Source organism: Boleophthalmus pectinirostris, unplaced genomic scaffold (genome assembly GCF_026225935.1).
Source record: "Boleophthalmus pectinirostris isolate CB_2022bp ecotype Guang Dong unplaced genomic scaffold, ASM2622593v1 HiC_scaffold_18, whole genome shotgun sequence".
In the NCBI taxonomy this organism is placed as follows: Eukaryota; Metazoa; Chordata; class Actinopteri; order Gobiiformes; family Gobiidae; genus Boleophthalmus; species Boleophthalmus pectinirostris.
Window position 1 is genome coordinate 25,229,016 of NW_026571133.1, and position 22,017 is coordinate 25,251,032.

Here is a 22,017-nt window from a genome sequence, read left to right on the forward strand (position 1 = left end):
TAGAGGGTCAAAGGTGAAGGTCAGGACTTTTAAACAGCTTCTTCTTCTGGGTTTACAGTTTCACTGCAGAGTACACTGAATTTTTGTTGGATGGGTGTTTCCACAGCTTGCAACAAAGCAAACTTTTATGAGTTGCTTATTCAGAATAGTTTTTTATGAGTTGTTGACATACTTAATAACTTTAATAACAAAATAACATTCTTTGAATACTTTTATACATGAAAACAATGGTGGTAGGTGAGACACAGGGGCATCTTAAGATGGTCCAGTAGATACACAACAGGAGTACCACATCCATACTGTGCTGTATGTTTTTGTCATATCTCCATACACTGAAGAAAGCCATTCTTCAGTTTTACTGAACTCTTCCACATCTGGATTCAATAGGTTCCATTGTGCTGTCTGCTAAGCCTTTCAAAAGGCCAGAAAAAATGTCTTCCAGATGTGTTTTTCCCATTCTAGCAGAAACTATGAGGGAGTAGCTTTTGCACCAACTTGTGAAGTTTTTAAAAAGATTTCTTATCACAAAACAACTGTCACTATAGCCAAGTTTTTAAAAATAGTATGTTGTGTTTTTAGTTGGAACCCCTCCAACCCTGAAGATGTATAGCACAGACTGTATAACTGGCTGGAATTCAATTCATATTATATGTATTTATGAAGCAGATCAGAAAATGAAAACACAAGTTTTCTTTCACCCTTGCTCTGGTCAGAATCCATTCTGTCTGAACTCACCTGTTCACACCTTTCACTTCATATTTTTCAGTGCATATCCCAAACTGTGTTGTTCTACAGCAGTGGCCTGTTTCAGACTTGTGTCCAACTCAATCAGATAATTGGAGTGGCATTGTGTGTGTGCCTTATGGTGTAGCCCTGAGGAAGGAATCTGAGTGAGCTGTGCTGTGGAGCGAGGCAGTGACCCTCGACTGCATGTGCCACTTCATCTTGTAAATGCAGCCTTTGTGGACGGCACTCTGTAAATCAGTGCTAATGCCTGACAACAAAATGGTAGATAAAACCAAATATGCAAGATTTAAGCCCCTTATGTTTACATGGTTCTTTGTGGAGAACAAAGCCTGCTGTATTGCTGAAGCCAGTATCTTTATCAATGTGTTGTCTACTTTTCCGGACCAATTAGGGTTCAAAACATGACTACTTTGTACTCATTATAGACTATGGAAACTAATTGGGGCCAAGTTTAGGCCGTTGTGCTTGTGATGTAGTAGAGCCACAAGCAAATTTGTTATTGAGGTATAGCTACAAACGCAATGTTCTCATTGAGCTGCCCTAGTTTAAGCCTCATAGATAAACTAAATATGCTTAACTCCCATCATGCAGCGGTTCTTCCAATATGGGATGTTTAGTATTGGTGTAATATTTAGTATGCCTGACAGGATGAGAACTGTAAATCTGGTTGAAAAACATAAAGAGCTGTATTGACTTGTGCTGGAAAACAGTACTTTTCAGTGTAATGGTATTATAATCATTGAGCATGGAAAGCAATGAATGAGTCATCCTTTCCAACCCCAGTCCCCCTCGGTCAGCCCAGCTCTGCCTCAGCCCACTGCCTCACCGCAAAAAATACTCACTGTAAGCACTTTAGCCTCACTGCTTCATTATGGTCACTTCAGGTCCTTTCTGCTATCAGTAAAGAATAGTTTTCATAAAATTGATTGATATTTCTTACTGTTTGCAATATAACTCATAAAGCAACAATTCAATGTTGTATTTAGGAAGTAGTATGGGGCTAGGAAGAAATATATAACACTTAAAAGTAATCTAACTCATAGTGTTGTGTTAGTGTTGTTAAATCCCACTGCTTTCATTCATTTTTTATGTTTTACCCTTGTGAGATACAGTATAAGAGACTATGAAGGACAATGGATATAAGTTCTGAGAGGCTCTGGTTCAGTTCTCGCTTGGTATGAGTTTGAGAGTTCTCATTTACATTTATATAGAGCTTGGGACTGTGTTAAACCATGGAGATTTTCAGATGATAAGTAGATCCAAACTTAGCATAGCAGACCTGGGCCCTTGGTCTTTTTCAATCTGGCCTCCGGCAAGTTTTTGATAGGAATTATTATAGCATAGAAATACATGACAGTAGCCCTTAGTTTACAGAATTTTGCTTATGATGAGCATTTGTTACACCAGTGACTGAGCACTCTGCCACATACCTGGATTCAAATATGGACCTCAGGAAAAAAAAAGCCCATCCTGCTCTACAGAGTATTAAATGTTTTTACCAGTAGTGACCCAGCAGCTTAGTGGATTGTTCCACAGCTCTTTTGTTTACTTTTGTTCACATTAGTTTGACAAATGCCTCTCTATGAGCAGTTTATGGATTTGTGCAGTATTTTATGCCACTTCTCTGTTAATAGACAGAGTAAACTGATTACCCATGGTGAAAAGGTACAAAATATAACAAATGAAATGTACTTAAAACTAAGTAAAACTTGGCATCAGAGAAGGTTATGTTAAGTTGATGGGGTTGTAAATTGGAGAAGTGTGATTGCTCCTGTGAATTGTAATCTTGAGTCAGTTTTTCCATCTCAGGCTGTGGTGGACAGCAGACAGTGATTTATCTCCATGGCTGTGTGCTGCAGCATGGAGACAGTGAAGTCAACCATCTGGTATTCCCCCTGTTAAAGCAATACAAGTTTGTGTAAAACAGCAGTCCACAGGAGAGGCACTGAGACAAACGTTCAGGTGCTTAGTGCTTTGACTGTGTGACATCGCATAGCTGTCAGTCTGTAGGTCTATGTCATCTGTTTATTTTGCTCCTATGGTCCTGTAGACTCTTTACAGAGCAGGCTACTTTGAAGTTGCAGAATCTGACTCACTTGATTTGATAGTAAAATGCTGATTTGATGAAAATGATCCATCGTACCTCAGTTTCTGTTAAGAGCAAATTTTAAGTATTTGTTTTCTGTTTACCACATACAGTACATACTGAAAGATTTATGTCTGGTTATAAAAAAACTAGACCTCAAACACTATGTTGGCAGGAAGTGTGCAGGTGTGCTTATAAGTCAGAAAGTTCTCCTCTCAAATCATTTGCCTGGAACCCAGTTTACCTCTCTACCTCTCGTCATTTTGGGAGACAGATCTTGACTCTGCATTGTAGAAGCTAAGCTGCTTGCTTGGGTTGGTACTTGCCTGATTATCGTTAAATTTGTATGTGCTTAACCTTGCAGTTCCTGTTTTTTTGTTTTTTTGTTTTTTTTTTATCATAGTTTGCTTTTACTTTGTTATTAGCCTTAATGGTAACCTTCTGTATCCACTGCAGTCTTCCATTCTCACCACATTTGGCTTTAGTTATGTTGTTTTTTATCACAGAATCAGGTGGATGCAGACACAGTGTGCCAGGGATGCTCAGCAGGAGGGGGAAGTTTCTCATTGGGTGTTGATATTTTCTGAAGTGCAGGGTCCTCCCTTTGACTCCTAATTACTCCATGTCCTCAGCACCAGGTCAAGCATGTGCCGAAGCCAGGCCTCAATTCAGGACGTCCCACAGCAGCACAGGGGGCAGTCAGAGACACAAGAATGTTAATCTCCCTCATAAAAAACTTAGGCAACCCTCCTCCTGTCAAATGATCCTGTCTGTATGTGTTGTTGTTAGTCCATGGGCTTTGTGCGGAAATAGTGTCTGGAGAGAGAAGCTGGTGAATGGGATCCACCACAGAGCTGGCTCTGTGCCCACTCCAGGCTTACAAATCTGCCTGTGAAGTTACTGTTCCCAGGAACAAGGAAAAGGCAGAGCGACAGAAGGAGGTGGAGAAGTGCGCACAGCAAAGCTAACAGTAGCACTTGAGAGTAATGTAGTATATCCAAGCAGAGGATTGCAAACACTTTACACTTAGACTGTGTAATTTTATGAATTCATAACATTTTACTGTATAGTATAAAGTGCCAACTTGTGTCTGGCAAACATGCCCATAAAAGAACCAACAATACCACTGGGTTCTTACTTCTTAGAGCTTACTTCTTAGATCAAACTTGAAAATTACACTGTCTGTGCCCAGGGGTTGTTAAGTCGATTAATCTGTCAATGGAGTCTTAGTAAACCAACAATTTTAGCAGCTGATCATTGTTTATTGTATTGCATTACAAAGGTTCATGTAGACCAAAGCAGAAAGAAGAAGTCATAGACTGAGTTATGTTGAGATTTGGGAGTGATTAATTAATTAAAATTTATTGCAAAAACATTTTCATTGCAGCCTATAATTAAAACATTATAGGCTGAGTGGTGAGCACTTTCACCTCACAGCAAAAAGGTTTGATTCCTAGGCCGCTAACTTCTTTCTGTGTGAAGTTTGCATAATTTTTCCCTGTATCTGGGTGGGTATCTTCCAGGCACTTCAGTTTTCCCCCTTAACCCATAACACACACACACACGCGCACACACGCACACACACACACACACACACACACACACACACACACACACACACACACACACACACACACACACACACACACACACACACACACACACACACACACACACACACACACAAAAACTCCTGCTAAGGTAGTCCAGACCTATTTTGTGGCACCCACTGCTCCCCAAGAGATGTAGCACCCGCTACTCTGTACATCTTACGTAGTAGTACATCCTACTTACAATGACTAATCGATGCACAGAGCTCAACTTTAGCTGATCAAGAATTTCTTTAGTCCATTACACCCCCTTTGTGCTGTGCCTTTGAGGACATGGAAACAAAAAAATCACATATGGAATCTCTATAGGCTCAACTTGCATTTTTCTATGTACCTGTAGATCAGTTCATGGTGGTCACTGTTTGCCTAAAGCTTAAATGTTATATTTTGGTATATTACATAACAGGGTTTTGATGACAAAGTATTTTCTCTTAAAGTGCTTTGATGTGTTGACAGAAATGTATGGACTTTATAGGAGTCAAATATAGGATGTTTATGTTGACAGATGAAAGAGCCAGAGCAGAAATGTGATTTTGATGTTGATGAGCTGATATATTTCTTGGCAATCAGTGCAGTAAAGGAAGCCAAAGAGGGCTGTGGTGGGCAGTGTACACAAGACCGTGTCATGTAAACAGCTCATAGGGAAGCTGCCTTTTGCACATGAAGGCTTGTGTGTGAGGGAAAAGTAAATTTAGTTTTTAGAGTCAGAGGAGCGGGACTCTCGAGGGAATGCTGCCCTGAGAAGCTAAACACTCCACTTAACAAGGTGTGACCTGGGCCATACCTGTGGTCTCAGTGAGTCCACAAAAAGGTCAGTTAATGCTACTGTATGCAACAGTTTCAGAGTTCATTTGCATCAATTAAAGTTGGTTTGACACGCTTTATTATTATTGAATATATTATGTCATGCTTACTTGACCTATAAGCCTCTACTTGACCCTTTGGCAAATTGCCAAACAACTTCCCAGATTTTATATTTCCTTTATAATCCTTCCAAGAATATGACTTTCTTACAGGGATTTAGAAGAAGAAAATACGGACGCTTGAACGTTAAATCAATTTGTGTCCAACTAATAGTGTTTGTGGGGTTGCCAAGTGTCAGTTTGAAGTAGAAACAGCACTCCATGTCCTCGGTCTTGATACTATGGGTTATTGGTCTTAAACACTCTTGCCCTGTCTTGTATAATTTTATACAATATTTGCATTGGAATTATTTAGGTGCTAATTTTTGCTTGAAGGCAGTTTTTCTCATTGTATCCAGGAACGTATTGCTCTAAAGAGGATTCACAGGCATTGGTTGAACTGTTTGTATCTTTACTTCTATTAGTATGAGTGAGTTTGTACAAAGCAGTACCAAGCATGTTTTCTCTGTAAAATTCACTCTAAAACTAGCTAGCAGCTAGTCTCAGTTGCTCTTATCATCAAAAATGGGATGCACAATAAATGTCTGCTTTAGTTTGATTTTAGTTCCTTTAATTGTGGAACACTCAAGCTTGTTACACATTAGACAGAGCAGTTCTCAATCTCAGATCTTGGTACTACTTTCTGGATGGAAAAAAAAAAAAGTTTAGAAAATTTTGTCAAATTTAGGTGATAAATGTGTATCCACATACACAAAAGAGTGGCAGAAAGACAGTTTGTCAAAGTGAGGGTTGCCATGACATAACCAGACTAAGGTTAATGAAGTGAGCCTCGGTGTGCAGTGACTGATGGACATTTTGTGTCCTCTGGCTCAGTCTGTGAGTTTCATTATGAGTTGACGACAGACAAAGTGCTCTCTTTATTTGGACATCAGCCTGTGGTATGTACATGAAATATGAATGTGACTACAGTCCATCACATTGACATCTCCTTTTCAAAGTCAAGGGCGTGGTGCTGGAATTAATGCTCTTCCCTTTGCCTCAGGTTCAGCTGTTTTAGGCCTTGTATGTACCTGTGCCTATCTGAAATATCTATTTTATGTAACCATCTAATGTGTGATCTATCATCAGCTCCTTTAAGTTACTCTTAAATGATGTGTTGCTGTTGTATCTAAATCTTCTACACACAAACAATAATGTTATAGTGTAATATTTACTTTATTAAAGGGGAATTATGTAACTTTTATAGTGGAGAGTCCACAACCTCTTTGTCTTGTCATTGCTTTGCCAGGAAAGTAAACTTAGTTATTTCTATGGAGATGCAGGTGATGCTACCAGGCCAAATTACTCTTTATCTTTAAAGAGGTGAAGCTGCTTACTGAATATGGTTAAATGCAAGATAGATAAGTTTAATGCCATGTAACATTCCAGATAAGGCAATAGCATCTCCTTGGAGACAACTATTTGCCATATGGAACAACACATCTTACAACCTTAGTTTAACTTTGCATCTTCACATAACACAACCAGGAAGGTTTTATGTCTTGTGAAAAGACATGACCATACACACACACATACATACACACACAATAAAAACAATATTGTTTAAAGAAAGAACTTCTGAATGAACCTGCACTGCACTCCATGTGAGGCCAGTGTAATGGCATCCAGCTGGAGCCATTTGCAGAATGTACAAACACGAGCCATTTGCCTTCCCACCTTTCACTCTCAAGATTGGGGCTATTGAAGAGCTCTGTGCTGCTCAGTGTGTGTGGTCTCTATAGACACTAGAAACACTATACCTGTGTGTGTGTGCTGGGCAAATATATTTGACTAAATGATTGGAAGCCATGACTTGACACAAAAACGCAAGCAACAGAATGGTAACTATTGTCTTTTTGTTTGTCTCCTGTGTCATAAAATAATGTTAGCACTGTTGTTCTAGCAGTGTTTGCCTAAACATTCATATATTCTTGTGACCATTTCTATGAAGTCCTGACAGTTCTTTGCTCTTTTGCTGACTGATCCTCGGCAAATAAGACATTTACTTACCAAATGGTGTTTGCACTATAGCCAATCATAAATGTAAATATTGTTTGTATTTATCAGACAAAACTTAAAGGCACTGTATCTCCTTTTTGTTTCTATGCTGTGTGGTGTAAATGCAGTAAAACAAACAAACAAAAAAAATCCTGACTGAGAAGGATAGTAAGTAATAGCCATGTGTCGTGGACAGTTTTCTTCTTTTAGGCATATTATTGGATGAGAACCATGTGGAATCAGCTACCTGGGAATATCCCAGACAGTTGATCAATCATGCAGCAATGTTGTGAGAGAAGAAGTGTTCTTAAAAATTTGATAACAGCTATACACACAGTGACTACTCAGCAACTACAGATTGCTTCTGCGTTGCATATATGTTTGATGTAAACAGGCGGCATGGTGGCCGAGTGGCTAGCCCCCCGGGTTACTTGGACATTTCTGTGTGGTTTTGCATGTTCTCCCCGAGTCTGGATGGGTTTTCTCTGGGCAGTCTGGTTTCCCCCATCAACCTAAAACCTGCTACATAGGTCTCCAGGAAGAATAGCTGATTAAATACAATTATGTATTTGTGGTAGTTGTGTAATTATGTAGCAAATACATCTAACTACATTTAGTTGCCTTTGGCAATACAAGACTCTGCTGTGTCTATAGACATAAGAGTGTCTTGGCCACAGCTGTGTCCTGCAAAGCTCCCGGTGTGCTTCTGGCTTTAGGAGCAACTGTTTGTCCTGGTGGTTTTGGTTTGTGGAGATGCGGTTGTAGGTCACAAACCCACATCATATTGTGCTGTGACCTAGTGTACTGCTGCGGTGACCAGGGTATAGCCCAGACCAATGGCCTGAAAGTGTGCTAATTGTATGGTTGTGGCCAAAGGCAAGCAGTGATAGGTTTAGCATGTAAAGAGATGGATGGAAGGGTTGGCTTTGCACTGCTGTAACCCATGATCATGGCAGATCTATAAATGGGTATGTCTCTGTTTAGTGCTTAAATGGATAACAAAATCTTCCCACGACCACAACAGTCAAGTGTCCCTCTTAGTGACTGTACAGTTTCTGAGTCAGCTCAAGTTTAAAAACCAAAGTCAGGAATTTACATAATGAAAGCTTGTTAAACCATACATTCCTGCTCTGTCAGTGTTTGTCACATCCTAATGCATGATCCCACAGCTGTAAAACAAATGCTAAAAATGCTCTTTGTTGTGTTTTCTTGCAGTGGAACCAGTAGACCTCTTGAAGATTTTAGATTTTCACAATTTACCGGACGGTGTTACGAAAACAACGGGATTTTGCACACATCGGCGGTCAACACAAGGACCTGATGAAGCTTACCGAGTAGCCAAGGATGCCCAGCTCTCTGCGCCCACCAGACAGCTCTATACAGGTGAGTTGCATGCTACAGCAGCTTCATTTCACTACATCAGAAATGCTCAGAGGCCCCTTTGCTCTGACATATCCTCAAGTCTGCCGGGGAAATCCCAAAATGTTCCTAGACCAGCTGGGAGACATACTTCCTGCTTTTCCTACTCATTTGTTAGTGCCTTTTAAATCTTTTTTTCTATAAAGGATAATTTTGCCTTTTATATTCCCCCTTTTCTCAGCTAACTTTAGTTGTAATTATCTCAACATAAATAAAACAACTACACCACAAATGTATATATACACCACATTTCTTGTTAACAGCCAGATAAGATTAAAAGAGCCCCATTAAACTGAATGGAAAAGCAGTGAAAACAGAGGTGGGGTGAAGGGATGTCTGGATTTCCACTTCTGCCTTGTTCTATTGTGCTGACGTGGCTTTGGGTTACTGCTCCTCTCCTCCCTCCTTCTTCTTCTCTTTTCGTTATTTTCCCTCACAATTTTCTCTCATTCTCATCCGCCATTGCTACTGGTCTCTTGAAATAACCTCTGTTTAGCATCTAGACTCAAAGTAATGGCTTGTTATTTTTCCTTTAGCTCAGTGTTTCCCAACCAGGGCTATGGGAGCATTTAGCAGGGGATACTTAGTTGCTTTCAGATTTTTAGAAGAAGGTGAACTTTAATACAAAAGTACATCCTCAAGAATGTTTTGGAGGAGTTTGGCCATTAGAGTGAATAAAACATGAAATTGTACTTGATTACTACTAGGGGTGGGATGAGACATAATTTCCAGATAGAGACACAAGATGAGGTCCACAAGAATGAGATAAGATGAGATTTTGAAATTATTTATAATAAAATAATTGTGGCAAATATGGCGCTTGCAGTTTTGGCTTAACATTTTCTAATTTTATATTTTTGTTATAGACGTAAAATAAAAGGGAAAAAAAATCTCACAAGATCATGTTTGCATAGTCTTGTGTTTATCTCACGTAATCTTGTGGCACGAGATCTTGTCCCATCCCTAATTACTACTCTTCAACATATATATTTGCTCAGTATATGAGTTACGGGGTCTTCAAGTGTGAGAGACAAAGCTTAGGGGGGTACTTGAGACAAAAAAGTTGTGGTAGCACTGCTCTAGTTGACAGATAGCACTGGTGCTGCTAGGACTCAGACAGGAAGAGGACTAGCTATTCTTTCCTCTTAAGACTTCTCAAAGCTTGTATTGGATGGTGGCCCCAGACGTTTTCACAGATGTATCTTTGGCCTGACTGGACCTTTGATGCGTGTCATGGCTCAGCTTTGGGGCTTTAGGTTAGAGCCTGCAGAGATGGCGTGTTTTGTCATGCTCTTCAATCAAACAAACTGAGTTCTCTTTGAAGCCCGGTGACACCACAGTCCATATGAGTCGGAGAGATAAATATGCTGTAATTACACTTCTGTGGATCCTACAAAATAATAGTCTGCAATGCTTAAAACAAACTTGAGAGAGTACATTACAGGCCTCAGTGGTCGTCCAATCTTAAAAAAGCAACTTTTCTGGAGTTACTGTAAAGAGAAAAAAAGATTGCTAGTTAGTAAAATATAGATGTAATTATGTAAATAAATTTGCACCAAAACACCAGATTTCGCAATACTTTGACAATGGCCTGGAAATGGCGTTAAACATGTAATTGTGATCTAATTCTTGTGACAATCTGCTATTTTGGTCAAATCACCATATTGTGATTGCTAATTTTATCTTAAATACAACTCTATACTCCATTTCTTGCCCACACCTGCTATATTTGTCAGTCTCAGCTCTGCCCTGAGTGAGTGACAGGTATAATTAACAAATTACAATGAAGTGTCAACATTGAGAAGAACCAGATGACTTTAGTTACCTTTTCAAGGCAAGAACCTAAGCTCTAAGATCTAGCTCCAAAAAAATCTGGCTATTAATTCTTTGGCATATCTTATATATTTTGTCTATACACAGTCATAGGAATATTAGCCCATAATAGGTAACAAAGAAAGTATGTAAAAAGTTTGGATGGTGTTTTTGAACAGAGCACACAGAAGGACATTGTCCTTATTCATGTTCACACAAATACTGTACACTATTGAGATAATGTAACTGCAGTTCTCTTGCTTCATCTGTATACTTAGACTTACTTAAATTACAGTAATATATTCCAGAAGACAATTGAATCTATGAAATCATTTTACCCATTCCCATTAAACCCATGTTTTCTACTAAATTATGACTTTGGCCCAGAGCCTAGAGGTACTGTTTTTCTCAGTTATCAAAGTCATAGTTTAAGTGAAAAGTAAAAGTTTGTGAATACACAGAGGAAAGTGTGTACCGTGTAAACAAGCTTCTTTTTTCCTATTCGTTAAGTATTAGCAGTAGCTCTGATGCAGAATTAAAGTGGCCCATGACCCTAAACCAGTCTGAAATGATGTGTTGGAAAAGTGCAAGAGCAGACATGCAATCATTATGCAAACACGTGGAAGAGATGATTCATTTCAATATACTAAGGATTGGAAACACAGGGAATCTTTCTTAGTATTTCTTAGTGTGGAAAAAGAACAGGCACTTCTATGCTGTACAAGTGAAAACAGAAAGTACTAAGTTTATGTTGGCACATGTTCAGATGCTCTCGTGGAGCACTACAGTCAATCATCTGCAGGCATCCCAATCTCCAGTGATATCTGACTGGGTACCTTTTGTTTGTCCTACCCTATGAGCCCAGCCACTGCTGAAAATGGACCCAGTTACAGTTTTATTACTCTTAATGAGCAACTACACTAGAGATACCAGCCTCAGCAAGTAGAAACATAGAATAATGCTTTTAGTGTGGGTGTTTTGTTTGAATATGGTTTTACTTAAATCAGATTAGATTATCAGTTTATCAAACCAAGAAGTAAAGGTCTCCAGTTCTTCCCTAGAAACAATCATGCATTAACAATGTAACCCAGGTGCATCACTTTTCCTCAAATTCTGAAACCTACTCTTTATGTTGTATCCACAAACATGTTTATTATGTTGCCTAAGTCCATTGGAATGCTATTTAACAAAAAAAGAACAATACATGACAGCAGTGACTGAGTTGCCTTTTATTATTGTGAACACATTTTTTTATGGTCCATTTACCAACCAGAGTGATAGCTGAGAGGTTCTGTCACAGCGCTGGCATTACTGCGTCTGACTCTGTAACCAATTATATTTTTTTTAGAATAAATTAAGCATTTAGGTAGACCTCAAGAATATGACCCTCCAAAATGTGATGTATTTTCAAGCAATTTGGGTTATTGGTAGTCTTGTAAACTCTGGGTCTTTTGGCATCACTGACCCTGCATTCCCACTGTGTTCCCTCACATAGAGGAGGAATGAGCTATCTGTCATCTGGTGGCCTAGAGCACAGGTTGGAGAAACACATTCCTGAGAAACCTGAGCCTGGTAGAGTGACCCCCCACTGCCCTCCTCCAGGACCCCATGAGCCCTACAGCAGCACGAACGCACAACGGAGATGTTTATTCTTTTTTCATATCTGTAGCTCATTGTCTCTACCTCAGTACAGTATGCCTTACAAGAGCATATATTCCATTCTTCCAGGAATATCCAAATGTAGTTTTAATGAGCGTGATTTATATTAACAAATCTTTAGACCAGAAATTTTGAAAATCAAGCAATTGAACTTTAGAGTCAAAAGATAGGAGATGAACAAGAAACAAGCAGATGGATAATTGCCCCAGGGCATTTAAGATTATTCTTATTTTTAATTTTACTCTTGCAATGTGATCACTGAAATAGAAAAGTTAAATATAGAGTAAAAAAGAAGACTGCAGCTTCTGCGACTCTGGAATGGTTTAGTACTTGAGCCCCTCTGCTTTGTCCAACCTCAGGTTTCCATACCGCATTCCCTCAGAGGCAGCTCATCCTCCTCGGCCTCTGATTGGCTGTTCAGACGGACTTGTGCCAATGTTACATTTTCCAGACCGCGGTATAGCAGGAGTCTGATGGCTGCATGAGGTGCTACAAAACCACGGCAACCACAAATCTGGACTCTTTCTTCACAGTTCTGGAACTTTCTCTTGTCAGCCGAAATACTATATTCTTAAGATTAAAAATGAAAAACCAATCAATCTGTCTCCTTTGTTTAGATAAAAAGATATACACAGTCTCTCTTGCATGGCTCTATATTGTTTGAGAAAAAAAACCCCAAAACATCTGCTTATTATATATATATATATATATATATATATATATATATATATATATATATATATATATATATATATATATATATATATATATATATATATAAATGTGTTTCTCACCTTCCACGGTGGTAGGTCTCTCTCACCCTCATTGAGCTCGGGTCCTCTACCAGAGGCCTGGGAGCTTGAGAGTTCTGCGCAGTATCTTTGCTGTTCCCAGTACTGCACTTTTCTGGACTGAGATGTCCATTGTTTTTCCCGGTATCTGTTGTAGCCACTCTTCCAGTTTGGGGGTTACAGCCCCGAGTGCTCCGATCACCACAGGCACCACTGATGCCTTTACTTTCCAGGCTCTCTCCAGCTCTTCCTTGAGCCCCTGGTATTTCTCTAGCTTCTCGTGTTCCTTTTTCCTGATATTACCATCGCTTGGTATTGCGATGTCAACCACCACGGCTCTGCTCTGTTTCTTATCCACCACCACTATGTCTGGTTGGTTCGCCATCACCATTCTGTCAGTCTGTATCTGGAAGTCCCACAGGATCTTGGCTCGGTCATTCTCCACAACCTTTGGAGGTGTTTCCCACCTTGATCCTGGGGTTTCCAGCCCGTACTCTGCACAGATGTTTCTGTACACTATGCCCGCCACTTGGTTATGTCGCTCCATGTATGCTTTCCCTGCCAGCATCTTACACCCTGCAGTTATGTGCTGGACTGTCTCAGGAGCCTCTTTGCACAGTCTACACCGTGGGTCTTGTCTGGTGTGGTAGATCTGGGCCTCTATTGCTCGAGTGCCCAGGGCCTGCTCCTGAGCAGCCAGGATCAGTGCCTCTGTGCTGTCCTTCAGACCAGCCCTCTCAAGCCATTGGTAGGATTTCTTGATATCAGCCACTTCAGTTATGTTCCGGTGGTACGCCCCATGTAGGGGTTTGTCCTGCCATGATGGTCCCTCCAGCACCTCTTCTGCTGGCCAAAGGAGGAGATACAGACCACAGATGTTAAGACATATATATATATATATATATATATATATATATATATATATATATATATATATATATATATATATATATATATATATATATATATATATATATATATATATATATATACATACATATACATACATACATACATACATACATATACATATTGGAGTGATGGAATTTTGACACTTCACTTTTAAATACCTTTCTTTTTATGTCTGTGGCCATCCTTAATTTTATCATTTGTCATTCATTCTTCAATCTTTGTGTTCAGGTGATGCGTTCCCAGAAGACTTTTCCATCTTGGCCACAGTGAAGCCCAAGAGGGGTAGCCAGTCTTTCCTATTGTCCGTGTACAATGAACAGGGCATCCAGCAGCTGGGACTGGAGGTTGGCCGCTCCCCTGTATTCCTCTATGAGGACCAAACAGGCAAACCCAGCCCTGAGGACTACCCACTCTTCAGAGGAGTCAACCTCGCCGATGGAAAGTAAGTTCTTTAAGTCATTTAAGTGATTACGTGATTTAGGGATCAGCTATCAATCTGTCATCACATTTATTCACTGTTATGTTATTAAATGTCTCCCATTACATGTACTCAGTACCTATTAGCCCTTTGGCACATCCCCACTGGACTGATAGTGCTGACACTAATAGGTAAAATCAGAAGAATTAAAGACTAAATGGACTTACTTTACCAGTCGTGTCTCTAAATCACAATCAAGTTATTTTTGTCTGTACACTGAACAACAATTGTAGTTGAGTTGTACAACCACACACAAGAAAAACATATTTGCTATTGTTGCTTTGTGTGTACTGTAGTGTATAGTGCAATACCCATTTGCAATACAGTATACTCTATATATACTATACTCTAATACTCTATAAAATGTCTATCAAATACAAATCCTGAGTGCAGTGTATGCTAATGCTAGTTAACATGGTATCTTTTTCAGGTGGCATCGGGTGGCCATCAGTGTGCACAAACAGAGCATCACTCTCATTTTGGACTGTAAAAAGAAGACCACACAGAAACTGCTCCGAAGCCCCAACCCTGTTATTGACACCAGAGGAATTATTGTGTTTGGAACTAGGATACTTGACGAAGAGGTTTTTGAGGTAGGCATCTCTCATAATTACAAGTATTCATCAGCACAGATTTACATTATTGCATCTGTATTAAAATGATGATAGTTAACACAGCATGGCTCATTTCTGTAGACTTTTGTTCTGTAATTTTGCTGCCTGTAGCGTTGTTTAATGGGACGTTTCCTGTTGAGTCTTGGGTCTGAGGCAATGGGAGAAAATGGACAAAGACACCATTGAATAATAAGATTGGCTTGTGTTTTAACGTTATTATTTATGTGTGTATAAAGATTGTAACATTTGTTGAAATCAGATCAAATGAGGAGATAGTGCTGGAGGTCTTGCAGGCATTTTGAGAAATTCTCATCAAAGATTAGATCAGAACTCAAAATTCCAGACGTACAGTCACACCTATTAATAAATCTGACTACCCACTGTCTCTTATGTTTTGTTACACCTCATTGTGGCTTCAAAAGAGTTATAATCTTTTCATCAATAGTGTGGTTTTCTTAAAAAAGCTCCTCCAATCACATTGTGTTTATATATTTTTGCAACAAGTTTTGACAAGTTTTTTATAGTTATTGAAGAAAGGGCTTTCCCGTAGTTTTATCTGAATCATTGCTGAGGAAGATTTATGTTGAAATGCCAGAATGCTCTAATACCAGCTGATGCCTCATGTAAACACAAGAATAATGTATGCTGATCCTGGGACGGGAGCCGTCTATTGTGAACTGAGAGGTGCATGCATTTGTGTGTGTGTTATATTTGTGTGTGTGTATATGAACCATCTGAGGCAAACGCATATGTGTGCACAAAGAAGCACAAGAAATCGTATTGTCTTTGTGCTGCTTGTTTAAAGAGGGATTAGTCTATGAGTATGGAGCACTCAATAATAATTAGTAACAGAGGCTGACTGATGTGAGTGATGCTGAGCCAGCTGACCCCTCTCCTCTGCACTGCTAAACTCCAGCACACAGAAAGAATGTGATATGACATCACCAGCCCCAAGCACTTCTCAGAGCCCACAGCAGATCTCTATATGTGATGGAACGTAAAATGGCACTTTTTACTGAGATCCTAAAACACTGTAATGGTCATTGGACCAACAGTCTGCCATAAATCGGGCTATTTTGGCTATGGTCAAACAGAACTATAAGTATTCTTGATTCTGCTTGGAAATTAGCATTTTACTAATAAATAAATAAAGCTTTTATGCTCTTTCCATTAGTCTGGAAACTACTGGAATTACGCTTTGTCGTGCCTTATGTGTAATTCCAGGTTCTGCTCTCCCCACTACTGTTATACATTATCTAGGGTATTGTTTTATGCATTTATGTGAAAGTATACTTGCAATATCATATTAAATTAACAATTGACAATTTGTGTATACGTCACACTACTAGTTACCATGGGAACAGACTGATATTTTGTGACGGGTGTTTTAAGGGCTCCTACTGTGTCTGCCAGGTGGGAGGCATGGCTGACTCCAAAGAGTGAGCCAAATGGAAAATATGTTGCGTTGTTTTCAAATTGAGGTCCCCCCTTTCTCCTTTTTACTCCCTTCTCCAAAGTTTTCCTTGCTAACGATGACTATGTATGACACAAAGAGTGTTTGTGCGTACAGTAGCCATGGGCCTGATGGTGCCTATGGACTGAAGTGGTTTGTGGTTTGGTTACTGTGGCCACAGAGCTGTCTGACTCTACCTTTGTGCCTTTTCCCGGTATCAAGTATAAGAATTCTCCTGCCAGTTAAGACATAGAGTGTAATTATGGTGAGGATGATTTAAGAAGAAAACTATTTCACCTGGTAATGATGTGTTCCAAATGCAGTAATTACAGCGTTATAATGACTGTCATACACCTTTAAATATCACCCATGAGAGGCTATTACCTCGTCATTATAACAGCAGCTAATGACTTTATACTTATTAAGCTTGAGCGTAAATTGAGCATATTTGTCAAGCAAACACAGCTTCAAACTGTGCTTAATTATGTGTTATAAGAAATTAGTCTGATATGCCAGATTGCAGAGTTGTAAAATGTATAATAGTATATAAGTATAATAAAAGTATGTGTGGTGTGTTTAAGCAAGAGTACACATGTCTACATACAGTGCCACTTTGTACTACATATGGTACTACTTTGGTTTTTGTTGCAAAACACTATTAAAAGCACTGTCACAGATATTGATTAATTCATTAATATTTAATATTATTTTATACCTTAATGTGCTTAAGTAACATGTTGCTTAAGTAACATCTTTTAATTTTGCTAAATGATGTTTAAGTGAAGTGGAGATGGTCCAAAAAATAGTACAAATGATCATGTTGTATGAAAAATGGGAAGGAGATATAGAGTCATCAGTTTGGATCAAACCCTGGAAACAATGATAACACTCTGTTTGTGCTCATGACCTCATCCTGAGGTTTGTGGTTTCCACTGATCCGGCTGTCTGTCCATGTCATGTGTGTGATTGTTTATAATGGGTTAGTAAAACTTTGTGAAAATAGACTGTACAGCCAAGACACTAGTGTTCATTTATTAGAGGATAGGAAAACAAGGCCACGGAGAAGGCAGCACATGAACTTGGGCTTGTTAAGAGCTTTATTAGACTGATGACTTTTACACATTCTAGTGCCTTCAGTCTGGGTCACTACCCTTTGGAGATCAGAGGGATCAGTCATGAGGAACAGAGGTGCATCTGAAGGATCTCATTTGCACTCTCACCCAAACCTCCATGTAGTGTTTGCATTTTAGCCTTAGACTTAGACAAACTTGATTGATTCACAAGGGAAATTATTTGGACACAGTAGCCATTTTATAGACAAGATTTGTGGTAATGCTATGTTGTGTGACATAATATAATACTAATTTAGATTGTTGAACACCTAATGCATTTTAAAGTACAAAGCTTGTAAAATGTTTGCTTCCAAAACTGTGGTTTGTACCTTTCTACTGGTTAGAGATTAATGCAGAGCGGGTTAGGGTAGTTATCTGGTTATAGTAATGGTTATAGGTTTTCACAGATAAGTTTCTGTTTACCATATAATGAATGTATTTCTTGAAATTGTAGCCTAATAAATTGCCTTGTATTGTTATATGTTGGTACACATACACATGGAGATGGTTTACTCAGTGAGACACAGATGCTAGGAGAGTTATAATTGAAGACAACTCTTTAAGATGGCTATTAAAAGCCCTTTTTGGAGGTGTTTTTACTGAAACACTGGTAGAAACTACATACAAAATCACAAAAATAAAGCAATTGTCCAAATGTGCCAACAGACTTCTCTTAATAGTGTACATTAGGCAGCAGGATTCCCAGCCCCCCGAGTTGTTCAAATTTCCACTGCGGATAATGAACAGAAATTCTCTAACTCGTGTCAGATGTTTGTCTTTCACTCACTTTTCTTCTGTTATTTCTTCACCGTGTCAGCACGTCGAAGTGTGCCCTCAGCAGTTTTCTTATGTAGATTTCTGCTAACAGCCAACTCAAACAGTCCTTTTCTTTGCTTTTAGGCTCGGCAAGATGTTCAAATTTCCACAGATGCAAAAGAAAATGCAGTAGGTAGATGAAAATGCTGTGCTGTGTCGAGTTAAATAGTCAGAAAAGATGCTGTCTTGATGCTGAGTTTTGATGGAGAAGCATATGGTCGAGGGGAAATGGAGGGATGAGAGATTTGTTTCAGAGGCTTGAGTTGGATAAGTTTGGGTACTTTGTGTGGCAGACAGGTCTGTTGCTCTTGGAAAGCTTGGACCGTTGGAATCAAGCTACAGTCTGGATGAGTAGGTTGATGCTGTCTGTATTTCTGAGTTGAAAGTTTTGTTTGAAATTGAATGAAGGTTAAGTTTCTCAGTGTCAAAATGGTAAAAATATTATGCTGTTTCTATTTCAAAAGGAGACTGAATCCCTTGACTCACTGAAATAGTTGATCTTTCCTTTCTAAATACAACAAAACAAAAAAGGAAACAATGCATGACTGTAAAAACAATAATTTGTACAAAAAACATGGAATTGGTTAGCTGAGTTTTAAACAAGATCAAGATTCAGTCATCTCTAATCGCCAAAGATCATTTTGTTCTTTTTAATCGAGAGGTCTGCATCTGAAAAGCATGTGGTTTGGAGCAGAGTTCAGACTTTTGAGGAATGCTTTTTTGTTGTAAATGGAAATGATTAAGGATTGGGTTTGTCTGTCTTGTTTATGATTAGAAAATTAACATTGGAAGACATTTTATGTGTTTTAATAAGAAAATTGTGACTGTTCAATATGAGAAAAAGTATCTTGAGTATTTTTTTTGTCATATGGCCCAGCCCCATACCGGCAGCCTAGGCAGGTGTTGACTGTTGTCCGTCCTGATTTATGTCCCCACTGCAGCTCACTGACCTGTGCTCCATGTTGTTTGGTTTGTGCGGTCATGTTGGAAAGAGCCCAGGTGGTGGTGGGACTGTGAATGTGCTGGTGTGGTGTGCTCTGGCAGTGGGAAAAAAGGCTGGCTCCAAGCTCACGGCTGACTGTGTAAATATGTCATGGAAGTAGTTCTCCTTAAGCACAGCCAGACCTCCCACAAACCAACTCTGCTCCGGAGGGGTTGTCCTACCCACATTCTCTATTAGCACACAGGAAATGATAAATAATAGCTGACTGCTTTCTGGCTATTGTGCAGAGGTGCCACTGTCTTATGTCTTTTTGTTTGTTTGTTTGTTTGTTTACTCACTTCATGTCTTCAGTACTTAAACATGTGGGATATAGAATTCAATAAAATACATTAACAGTAATGTGTCAGGCATTTTGAGGCCTGTGCTTTTCAATAGAGGGAACACAATGAGCTCAGTCTCTCTTTTATGATTGTGGGTCAGACACAGATGCCGCCAGATGTTTGGCTTCAGCCCCTCTAGAGCTCTCCTATGCCCCCATCTGGTCACAACATGTATCACATATATGCACTTGGGTATTGCAAGTGCTGGAATCATGAGCCACTGTAATCATACCACTGACAACACAATGTATATGAGAATCTACTGCTATTACTATTACACTCAATAAAACTACTATACACCCTATATAAGAAGCCAGCATGAACCCTCTATTACTCTGCTGGGGAACCTGCAAAACTAGTCATTGCTTGAATAAAGTACAACCTGTTCTTATTCTTTCTGATTTGTGCATTTGAACCTAGTTTTGTAACATAGAGTATAAGTGAGGTCAGTCATTTTCTGATGATTTGCAGTGGAGTGTGGCTGGAGGAGCAGTGGCCAGTCTCTCTCATATATCAGAGACATCCAGGGTTTGGCTGACAGCTGTAGCCCTGTTATTGTCAGATGGCTGTCCCTTAAGCACCACTCAGATGTGCCACATGATGCTCCACAATGAAAAATGACGGTGTCTCTCAGCTTAAATAAGAACACTGATTACATGTCTTATCGTTTTCATAGTGTTCTTACCAAAGCTGTTTGGGTGTGGGATCAGTGGTGTGAGTATGTAGCCTGTATGTGATAAAAGCATGTGTCTGTTGCACACGTGTTATCTGTATAGACGACATGCTGATTCACTATAGCTGTAATTGTAACATAAGTTATTACATCCTGTTGTTTGAAGGGATCCTGACACAAGCTGCAGTATGTGAGAGGTATAGCACAAACAATATCCAAACTATAGGAGCACTGACAAATAAATGCATTGAAGGTTATACTGAAAAACATTTGCAAATCAATTTAGTTTCAAATAATATACAACTGAGTAACTGATATTTGAATACACCCTATTTTCAGAATAGCTCTATACTGTATATTTTAAGAAATCTTACTAACCTGCCAAACCAAAATTATCAACAGTTTGCTGTTTTTGAAATCAATCAATTGGTTATTAAGACGTATATCTGTTTAGTTTATGTAGTATAGTAATTTATAGTTGTTTGTTTTTGTTTGTTTTTGCAACTAGTTTCTATTAGATTCCATTTGTTTTATACCATTTCTACATTTGGGGTTGTTTTTTTGTCATGGCTGTCTAGTACCTTATGGATTAGTTGATAAAAAATAAATAAATAAATCAATTCCCTTCGGTAATGGTCATGGCTGGGAGATCTGGCATAGAGCAATAGCACTCTGTAGGAATTTACTCTGCTTTCATACATCTGTTAAACTGTAGCTTATATAAGTTTTGGCTCTTGTTCCCTGGAGTGGTTTCTTGTGTAGGAACCACACCATCTAAAGTCTTTAAATTTAATATTAGATTGGGTCCCAAAGAATGCATCCATATGGCATCTAATTATTATTCACTTGCACCACTTTCTCTGATACAGATACAACAATAATCCCATTGCGGTTATTATTTGTTTACTGCAGTGTTAAAGGTGCACTATGTAACTTTTCTGATAAAAAGTGCACCACCTGCTTGCGTCCATCCAGATGTTCTTGCTTTGCCTGAAATGTTCCATAGTATTAAATGTATCTATCTTGAAAAACATGCATTCTTATATTGAGTGGGGTGTGCTCTCCACAAATCTGACCTGTAACCTAGCTTGGTAGAAGATGGTGACACCACCACCAGAAAAGTTACATAGTACATCTCTTTAATGCATGTTACTGTTGTCTAATGGATGAAACAATTAAGTGTTCATTCCTTTGTGACTAATAAACTGTAAATTCTCCATATCCCCTCTCAGTGTAGAAAACTTGGACGGACAGAATCACGTGGGGGCAGTTACCGGACGCCATTTTAAATTTTCCTCTGGACTTTAGAGCCTGGAGAGGAGCTGACTAATGACTAACACAGTCCTTGTGTACTGGGGAAGAGGATTTGTTTTTCAGTATCCCCCATAAACAACAGTGATAGCCTCAATGAGCAGGAAACAACATCTTGTGGAATATTCTGTTCCGATTATTAAAGGACCAAAAAAATCTGTGTGGTGCGCTCAGTGGTTACAACTATGATTGGTGTCCTTTGTAAACTGTCACTGAGTAGACCACAAATAAAATTCATTGTGTTTGCTGGAAAAAATAGGAATCCTTTTGAGAATCTGAGCTGGAATGACTAACTTGGGGT

At 39.1% G+C, this 22,017-nt stretch overlaps 1 protein-coding gene across 2 annotated transcripts in view; it reads left to right on the plus strand.

Moving 5' to 3' along the window:
• The window catches only part of col5a1 (procollagen, type V, alpha 1), a 49,587-nt gene that overhangs the window by 2,083 nt on the left and 25,487 nt on the right, over positions 1–22,017 (plus strand). For both annotated transcript variants that reach the window (XM_055153394.1, XM_055153395.1), the window contains exons 2-4: positions 8,559–8,726; positions 14,165–14,378; positions 14,845–15,007. In XM_055153394.1, the coding sequence (XP_055009369.1) occupies positions 8,559–8,726; positions 14,165–14,378; positions 14,845–15,007 (545 nt within the window). The remainder of the gene's footprint in view (positions 1–8,558; positions 8,727–14,164; positions 14,379–14,844; positions 15,008–22,017) is intronic.